The sequence below is a fragment of the Xyrauchen texanus genome, chromosome 13 (genome assembly GCF_025860055.1).
Source record: "Xyrauchen texanus isolate HMW12.3.18 chromosome 13, RBS_HiC_50CHRs, whole genome shotgun sequence".
NCBI lineage: Eukaryota > Metazoa > Chordata > Actinopteri > Cypriniformes > Catostomidae > Xyrauchen > Xyrauchen texanus.
Genome location: NC_068288.1, coordinates 13,141,036 through 13,150,527, shown reverse-complemented (window position 1 = coordinate 13,150,527; position 9,492 = coordinate 13,141,036). Strand labels below are relative to the sequence as shown.

Here is a 9,492-nt window from a genome sequence, read left to right as displayed (position 1 = left end):
ATTTAATGGAAGACATGAAAACAGTGCAGTTAACATCAAAGGTTTATTGGTTTTAACATATTCACATAGCACAGTTTATAAATGTGTGCAGATCTGTTTACCCTGTGCTACAAACAGTGATAAATGGGTAGATGACTGGGAGATTATGCAGACTAATGAAAACATGACAATGGCTGATAAGTTGAAAGAAATGAATGAGATGGGAAAGCGGGATATTGATTTCTCTATTAATGATGTCCATGATCCATCGGTGCGGTTACGGAGTCCTGCTCAGTCTAGTCCACAGTCACGTTGCTTCGTACTAAGGGGAAGTGCTCAAAGAAGCCCTGCATATCACAAAACAGAACAACCCCAAATAACACATTGTTAAACATATAACACAACTCTTAAGTTTGGTATTAGCAGTGTTGGGCCGATTACTTCTGAAATGTATAAATCTTTTGGATGAAACTTTTTAGTAAATCTAATCTGGTTACTTTCAGGTTACTCAATGCATGTTTTAATAAATCTGATGATTCATTTGAAATGTATTAAAGGGATAGCGCTCCCAAAAATGAAAATTCTCATATCATTTACTGCAAGTTCACTCTCGTGCAAGTGAATGTTGACCAGAAAGTTCCTAAAAGTACATAAAGGCAGCATAAAAGTAATTCATAAGACTCCAGTGGTTTAATCCATGTCTTCTGAAGTGCTATGATAGGTGTGAGTGAGAAACAGATCAATATTTAAGTTCTTTTTTTACAATAAATCTCCACCTTTGACCAGCCCCGACCAGCAGGTGGCTGAATGTGAAAGTGAAAGGGAAGATTTACAGTAAAAAAAAACATACTTCAAAACTGATCTATTTCTCACCCACACTTTTCATTTCATTTCAGAAGACATGGATTAAACCACTGGAGTATTATCGATTACTTTTATGATTCCTTTTAATCCTTTGTTGGACCTTATGCATTCTGGTCACCATTCACTTGCATTGTGAGGACTAACAGAGTGGAGACTTTTGTCAAAAACCTTTACTTGTGTTCTTCAGAAGAAAGAAAGTCAGACACATCTGGGATGGCATGAGAGTGAGTAAATGAGAGAATTTTTATTTTTGGGTGCACTGTCCCTTTAAGTACTAAATGTATCAAACTGCAACTTGCTACTTGTGAGTCTATTGATGACATGCATTTGACATTATAAGATAATTGTTATTTAGTAAATCATTTATTTGTATTATTATTATTTTTTTTAATCAAAAATTTAATTATGCAATCCATTAAAAAGTAACTAATACAATTACACTCATCACTGGTTCTCTGTTGAAATTTAGGGTGACGCGTGAGTTGTAGGAGTTAAGATGGCAATTTTAGATTTAGCTGGGGTTACCTCAAAGAGGGTGATGGTCTGCAGGACTCCAGATGTGCAGCACATCTCTCGTATGGAGTGCATTGCAAGCTGCGGTGCGCCGAGATCAAGCACTGCCATTCCTAACCGAGCCGCCAAAATTGGCCCAATTGTTGTTCCGCACGGACTGTCGTTCCTAACCATCACATCCTAGGAGAAACATGCTGGTTATTCTAGAAACAATAATCTCTAATATCTCATGTGGTCTAATATTACTGCCCATTTCACACAGAGAGAACTCTGGGAATACCAGTTTTAAATGTGCGTACAAATTAGTTCATGGTGTCCTAGTGACCAAGTCAACATTTTTCATTCCCTCCATATCGCTCTTTCTCAGCTGCACTCTCTTGTTTATAAATCCCTCAAGGTCGTGTAAGCAGCATGTTGCTAGGAGAACAGATCATGCATTTGCATTGTATATGCAGAGAGACATGTTGCGGAAGTGCTAAAGTTGTTTTTGCAGCAGTTTTAATTGTACATCAAGCTCTTATCTCAAAAGATCACAGTCATTTCTCATGATACGTCTCATTGCACAGGACAGATGGTGCAGCAGGAATAACGAGAGAGAAGTGGGGGGCATTAACAGCATTCTGCTTACCTGTAGAGGTACGTCCACTTTTCCAGCAATCTCTCGTAGTATGGCAGCAGTTACAGCCGTGGTGGCGTAGCGCTGGTTACTGTTAAACTTTATGACTGGACCCTGATCCAGGACACACAGTGTGAGAGATTTAGCAGACTGGGCTTTTCTGAGGTTATCATGCTTAAGGAGCAGCTTAGATGTGTGTTTGTGATCAGTACCTTGTGGAAAGCAGGTCTGTGGTTTTCCTCATGTTTCTCTCTGTAAGGGAATAACCAGATCATATATCACAGACCCACACATAAAAACAAGCAAATACTAACAGCAACATTAGCAGAAAAATATCCTCAATTTCTGATTAATGTACCATTATTCCAGAATTACATTCCATAATCCACTATGAACATTTCCACGACTCTTCATGGACTATTCTTCAGGCAGAAGGATGGCATTTAAAGGAAAATTCCAGGTTCAATACAAGTTAAGCTCATTCGACAGCATTTGTGGCATAATGTTGATTACCACAAATAAATTGACTCGTTCATCCTTTTCTTTAAAAAGCTAAAATCTGGGGTCTGGGTAGCTCAGCGAGAATTGACACTGACTATGACCCCTGGAGTCATGAGTTTGAATCCAGGGCGTGCTGAGTGACTCCAGTCAGGTCTCCTAAGCAACCAAATTGGCCCGGTTGCTAGGGAGGGTACAGTCACATGGGGTAACCTCGTCGTGGTCGCTATAATGTGGTTCTCGCTCTCAGAGGGGCGCGTGGCGAGTTGTGCGTGGATGCCACGGAAAATAGCGTGAAGCCTCCACATGCGCTACGTGCTCCACGGTAACGTGCTCAAAAAGCCTCGTGATAAGATGCGCGGATTGGCAGTCTCAGACGCGGAGGCAACTGAGATTCGTCCCCCGGCACCCAGATTGAGGCGAGTCACTACGCCACCACGAGGACTTTGAGCGCATTGGGAATTCGAAATGGGGGAGAAAAGGAGAGAAAATCCCCCAAAATAATAAATCTGGGTTAAAGTGAGGCACTTACAATCGACGTCAATGGGGCCAATTATTGAATGTTAAAATAATCAGTTTCAAAAGTTTAGACACAAGACAAACAATATGCACGCTGACATGATTTTACTGTGATAAAAACTTTTCTTACAAACCTTTCTGTGTAAAGTTATAGCCAATTTTACAACTTTATTACCATGACGATGTAATGTCAACAAACACTAAAAGACTGTAAAAATGATGATTTAAACATCTTTAAAGCTCAAATAATACATGATTTTTAGCAAAAGCATTAATGACAGCGCTTTATAAAATTATAAGCTTCACATTTGTGTCTAAACCCTCCAAAAATTGGCCCCATTGACTTCCATTGTAAGTGCCTCACTGTAACCTCCATTATTGTGTTAATCAACATTACGCCACAAATGCTGTCAATTATCCTCAACTTTCATTGAACCTGAAAAATTAACTTAACTTAAAAATATATAACATTTTAATGAACATTTGTCTCCTTAAAATTGTAATTACGTGGTGACCACTTTATAAAAGCAATAAGGTACTCGAGGCTGAGCCATTTTGTTAATTAATATTAAAATGATTGCTTAAGTATAGTGTACAAATTTACACTAATAAACAAATTTAAATATAAGAAAGATTTGCTTGATTTACATTACTACTGAAGGCAGAAACACATCACAATCTGTGAAAAGGGTCATTATTTACAATGACAAGGCATTAAAGAACAATTGAAGTCGTCCATTCAACTCATATATTCCAAGTCTTCTGAAGCCACATGATGGCTTTGTGTGGAACAGACCAAAACTTTGCTTGTTATTATTGGTAAATGTTTCCTTCAGATTGTCTCCAAAACCTCATTCGAGAACCAATGGCGTTTCTCACATCAATGACATCAAACGTAGCACAACACGCCAGCTTGATTTCAGAGCTATGGCAGATGCAAAGATTATCAGTGAATAACAACATAAATTTCAGTCTGCTTCTCGCAAAACACTTTCATATGGCATCCGAAAGCTTGGAATATAGTGCACAAGTCGTTGTATGGAAAAGAGCAGAGAAAAGATTACCCAACATTTCTTTTTGTGTTCCATGAACAAAACAAAACACAAAAAGGTTTAGAAAAACATGAAGGCGAGTGAATAAAGACTGAACTTTCAGTTTTGGGTGAACTATTCCTTTAAAACCAAGAACGAGAATTTAGGCGTCACTATATTGAAGGTGTAATGTCACGAAATAAAAGCCGGGTAACGTAAGCGTTACCATAGAAACAGAAGTTGCCATAGAGACAGACTGACTGGTAGTTAGGATGTGCAGCATGGGCCATGTCCGCACTGATCATGTATGACAGCGGCACAGCCTCCTGGAAGGCAGTCAGGTTGTTAGAAGTCGAAGCCAGACGCCGCAGAATCAATTCGGTGAGGTTAGATTGAGCTCCCTGAGCGCTCTCCGATCCCACCTACAGGGCAATGGAGAAGCCAAACTATTTGGGTGAAGAGACAGAACTGGAGTCTGTTTAAGGATGGATTCAGAATTGAAGTCTTTATCTCACCTCTTCATTGTCATAGAGAGTAACGACGCGAATGTTGGGGTCTTTAGCGAGGGATTCAGGTGTGCTGGAGTTCACGAGAGCCTGGGAGAGAGGATAACTACACATGAACTATTTATCATAACTCCTCTGATCATTTTTAGTGGATGGCTGAATATTTAATAAGATGTTGCTCTGTGTTCAGGCGTACCGTGAGGGCGCAGAAACAACTGTGCAGGTTGTCCAGACGAGGAGAGAAGATAAATTCCTCATAAACACCTCCTAGCACCTGCAAAGCACAACATGTCAAAACTGACAAGCTCGTGAATATTACTTGAAAATCACTTGAGAGCCCATCACCATGTTTTTGACAGATATTTTATGTGTAAATTATATGGAAATGAGGGCCATTAGAGCTCTTAGCCTCGTTCCTTGGAGATTCTCTAAAGGCGTTTTTTATTCTGCTAATGGTAGTCTCGAATTGCTGGTAGTTTCACTCTCACAATCGAAGGCAGCCGTCTCTTCAGTTGGGTAAAAATAACAGCAATCCTCTTTGCTGAGCACAAATGTACTGTGCATACTAATCCTCTTTATGTCAGCACAATTTTGTGCAAAACCTCCAAAAACGGACTAAAAAGCAAAACTGAGATCTTTTGGGTATCTGTCTACCATGAAGACAAAGGGGCTTACACCAGGCTGCGTGTCGGCCAAACAGAGCTCAAAGTCCAGCAGAGCATCTGGCTCAACTCCGAGATGTGCACACAGCATCTGGATCAGCGCAGGTTGATGCTTCTCTGCCTGAACACACACACACACACACACACACACACACACACACACACACACACACACACACACACACACACACACACACACACACACACACACACACACACACACACACACACACGAGACAAACGATCACAAACATAAACCAGTTTGCAATTATGGGGTTGAGCTACAAAATGACAAGTGATACAAGTTGAGCACAAACGACAGCATTTGTGTTACAATGTTGATTACCACAAAAATGTATTTTGACTCAATCCTCCTTTTCTTTAAGCAAAAATGGAGGTTACAGTGAGGCAGACAATAGAAGTCAATGGGGTCCATTTTTGGAGGGTTTAAAGCCAGAAATTTGAAGCTTATCATTTTATTAAAGCACTTACCGGTACATTAAATCATCAGTTAAAACTCATGTATTATTTGAGCTGTAAAGTTGTTTAAATCGTCATTTTTACAGTCATTTTAGGATTTGTTGACATTACATCGTCATGGTAACATTGTCAAATTGGCTATAACTTTCTGCAGAAAATGTTAGTAAGTGAAAAATGTCATGTTTACACACATGTCCTTTATGTCATTTTAAATATAGTATTAAAATATGAGTATTTTAACATTTAAAAATTGGCCCCATTCACTTCCATTATAGCTGCCTGACTGGAACCTCCATTTATAAAAAAAATGTTTTAAAGAAAAGGAACGAGTCCAAATAATTGTTTTTGGTAATCAACATTATGCCACAAATGTTCTTCTTAATTTATTGAAAAATCAAATTTTTCATCAACGTGCATATTTTTGGCAATGTGGCTGAATTATTCAGCACTTTCTGCACCAAAAAACTAAAAAACTGCGGAACAAGTGTAGTCCAATTCCTGTACGAATGACTCTTATGAGACTCTTTAGTGAATCAAAAGACGGTTTTGAATCAGTAGTGGCCTCATGACTCAATTACGATTTCAAAGGTAACGATTCGATTACAAAACTGTAGCGGCTGTGACCTTAAATAATATTAAAGTTCAGGCGCCAGATGAACCGTCACGTCAACTCCGAACAACAACACCGCTCGGAAATAAAACAACAGAAATGACACTGAAAAAAATATCAAGAATAAGAATTATTACTTCAGTTTGTTATGAGAACACAAATGACAACAAAATCTTTTTTGGGGCACTTCACACACGTGGCACTCAAAGGAAACAAATATGCAAAAGTTCAAACCACACCCCTTATCGTCACCATCTTGGTTTTTCTTGGATAAATGATGAAGATCATTATGATGATGAATTGCTTTAGAAACGTGACTATTGCGATTATTCGTTAGTTGAAAGTGACGTAAACGGAAAACTTTGAATATGCGTTATAGTTTAGCGATCCGTTACAAAACAATTCGAGGCATCACGATGGATCTTGATCTCGTACTTTTGTTTTATCAATACTCACTCAGATATACTTATTTGTTTTATTTAAAAGCGGTTTTCAAAAATCTGAATAAGTCACAATACATAAAAACACTTAATTTAACTGATTATATTCAAATTAGGGCTGTCAATTGATTAAAATTTGTAATCGAATGAATAACATGGTGTCCCGATTAATTCATCGCATTTACAAATATTTGCTGAGAAAGCCCCTCATATAACAATAATTCAATATATTATTATGAAATAGTTATCTTTAAATATTTTAAAAATTAAATATATATATATAAAAATATTCAGTTAATTAAAATGCATTACATTCTTGTGGCAGAAGAGTTCTTCACTGATAAGATACAAAAAGCGGCTTTAGAATACAATGTATTGTTTACTAACATATTATTGATCATAAGTCAATCATTGACACACAGTTCACAGCAATCCATTACACAAGTGTTTTGAATGCAAGAACGTAACGCATGTTTGTGTTGTTCTGCTGAAGTGTTTTCTTCACTGTATAAACTGTGTGTTGCTCATACAGCTGAAATTTCACTTACTGCCCTCTGGAGTAAACAGGTGGTACTACAAGCATTTCTCTGGAATCTTCCTTATTACGGTCCGTGGGCATTGAGATTAAATAATTTTTGTAAAATTAAATCGCACTGAATTAACGCGTTAAATCGACAGCCCTAATATATATCCATCCATCCATCGTCAACCGCTTATCCGAAGTCGGGTCGCGGGGGCTAATATATATATATTTTGTATATTTAAAGCAATTTTCATTTGTATTCAATACTATTACATTATTTATTTAGAATTAATTGACCCCTGGCCTATAACTATAACCACAAGTAACTGTTACTGGTCCAGGATGGATACATGAGATATCAGCTTCTATGAGATTGACACCCATGTCTCCCAACCGCTGCGCTGTCCGATTATTATTTTTAGCTGTTTTGTCCCATTCTGTGCAAATCAGTGCAATAATGGGTTCGAGCCCGTCTTCCAAGTTCTTTGTTGACATGTGCTCATGAATAAACTTCCCCATTGCTATGCAGGAATCTTGAGGAATCACACTGGGATGCTTTTTAAAGAGTTCCCATCTATGTTGGGCACTCAGCGGCTGCTTTTCTTAATTATTCAGTCCAAGTTCAGTTCAGTCAGTCACTTCAAAAACGTTTTTTTTTTTTTTAAATACAATTTTAGTTTTGTCATTAAATTAATAAGGTGGCACAATTATATTCTTGTTTACATTTAATACGCCTTCAGATCAAAAGGTTTTTAAGAGCATGAGAAAATTGAAACTCTTACTGTAGTTGTTGCATTACAGGCATCTCCAGAGGAGGCACAGCCTGTTTCCAGCTCCTCCTGTACGACAGTAGCCAGGAAAGGCGCTCTACAGACACACAAATACAGATACATACAAGACATGAGTCATCCTGTTCAAACTTCAAAGCAGCATTCCAGTGTCTTTGTCCAGCTCTCGATCTCTCTTCCCTAGTCCTACCAATCCTATGAATCATCTTTTAATGCTCACAGGTGGTTTTCCTTGTTAGGTCCAAAGGAGTCATTGATGTCTCTCTGCAGGTGAATGGCCAGATGGGGAATCCTGAGGATGGGACGGGGAACATGAACCAGACGCTGAACCAGCTTACCTTCACTCTGTGCACAGACACACAAACAAGAAAACATCAATAAAGCGGAGTGCCACTCATATATAACTATCATCAACAATGACAAATTAATCACACAGGATTACCTTAACCATGACACGTCCTGCAACGGTCAGGTCACGATCAAACCATGTATTCCAGATTCCACCTCCATAACACTCCACTCCTACATGCAGGAAGCCTAACTTTGTCTTCTTTGAGCGTGGCTTCACCTGAGCACACATACAGATACAGAGGAAACTCTGGGTTGTCCTATATTGAAATGTAATCTGAAGAATGGTATGCTATATTACTAGCATGCAAAACTACAATGTTGGCATTTTAAATATATTTAAAGCCCTTCACAGTGCATCAAGTGTCTGGTCCTCTCACCCTAAGACAAGGACTGTCTGTATGAGCCCCGATCATGGAAAAACCATTTCCAGGTTTGTAGAGACCGCCCACAGCAAAGGCAATAATGGAGGAGTAATTCCTGGTTACAAAGTACTGCATGAGGAAGGGGAAAGACAAAAGTGAATTCATTATATTTATTACACAGGTCTTTGGAATACTCGATTTTGATTGTTCAATGGCACCATCTAGTGGTCTGATATTGCTCAGTAACAACCGCACATCCATGGTTCAGACCGCTCATCATGGTATTAAGAGCCATCGTTCATGCTTCTCGGACCACGTTTCAATTTCTACAAGTCAGCTAATAAAATTATTTCAATTCAAATCAGTGTTTCCTGTGCATTTATTTATTTACTTGGCAAGTAGTCTTGTAATAGGCTGGATAACGTGGAGCGAAACTATAATTTTCACCAAATAAACCCCACGCCGACACACGATGTGGGTTTCAGCTGTTCAGCAATTGATTTCATCTCACATAATTGCAACGCAAATCAATAGTTCACGTTAATGTATTTATTTGGTTAGTAGCCATGTAACAAGTGGTATAATGTACAGTCAGCCGGTTGTTATTGCAAAATTAACCCTTTCAGGGTGATACAAGTCCTGATAAACCTGTTGGGATTTATTTTGTGATAACAACCGGTTGACTGGACATTATCCCTTACTTAATAAGCAGCATTCATTTCTATTTTTCATTCTAGATTTTGGGTAGAA

General features: G+C 38.5%; 1 protein-coding gene across 1 annotated transcript in view; it reads right to left on the bottom strand.

Moving 5' to 3' along the window:
* Positions 1-30: 30 nt before the first annotated feature.
* LOC127654138 (aspartyl aminopeptidase-like) overlaps positions 31-9,492 on the bottom strand; it is a 12,590-nt gene continuing 3,128 nt past the window's right edge. The window contains exons 4-15 of the mRNA XM_052141161.1: positions 8,758-8,871; positions 8,472-8,597; positions 8,250-8,374; positions 8,024-8,108; positions 5,202-5,309; positions 4,723-4,800; positions 4,536-4,616; positions 4,282-4,442; positions 2,185-2,224; positions 1,985-2,086; positions 1,369-1,536; positions 31-326 (exon numbers count right to left, since the gene is read on the bottom strand). Coding sequence (XP_051997121.1) covers positions 276-326; positions 1,369-1,536; positions 1,985-2,086; positions 2,185-2,224; positions 4,282-4,442; positions 4,536-4,616; positions 4,723-4,800; positions 5,202-5,309; positions 8,024-8,108; positions 8,250-8,374; positions 8,472-8,597; positions 8,758-8,871 — 1,239 coding nt within the window. The 3' untranslated portion in view covers positions 31-275. The remainder of the gene's footprint in view (positions 327-1,368; positions 1,537-1,984; positions 2,087-2,184; positions 2,225-4,281; positions 4,443-4,535; positions 4,617-4,722; positions 4,801-5,201; positions 5,310-8,023; positions 8,109-8,249; positions 8,375-8,471; positions 8,598-8,757; positions 8,872-9,492) is intronic.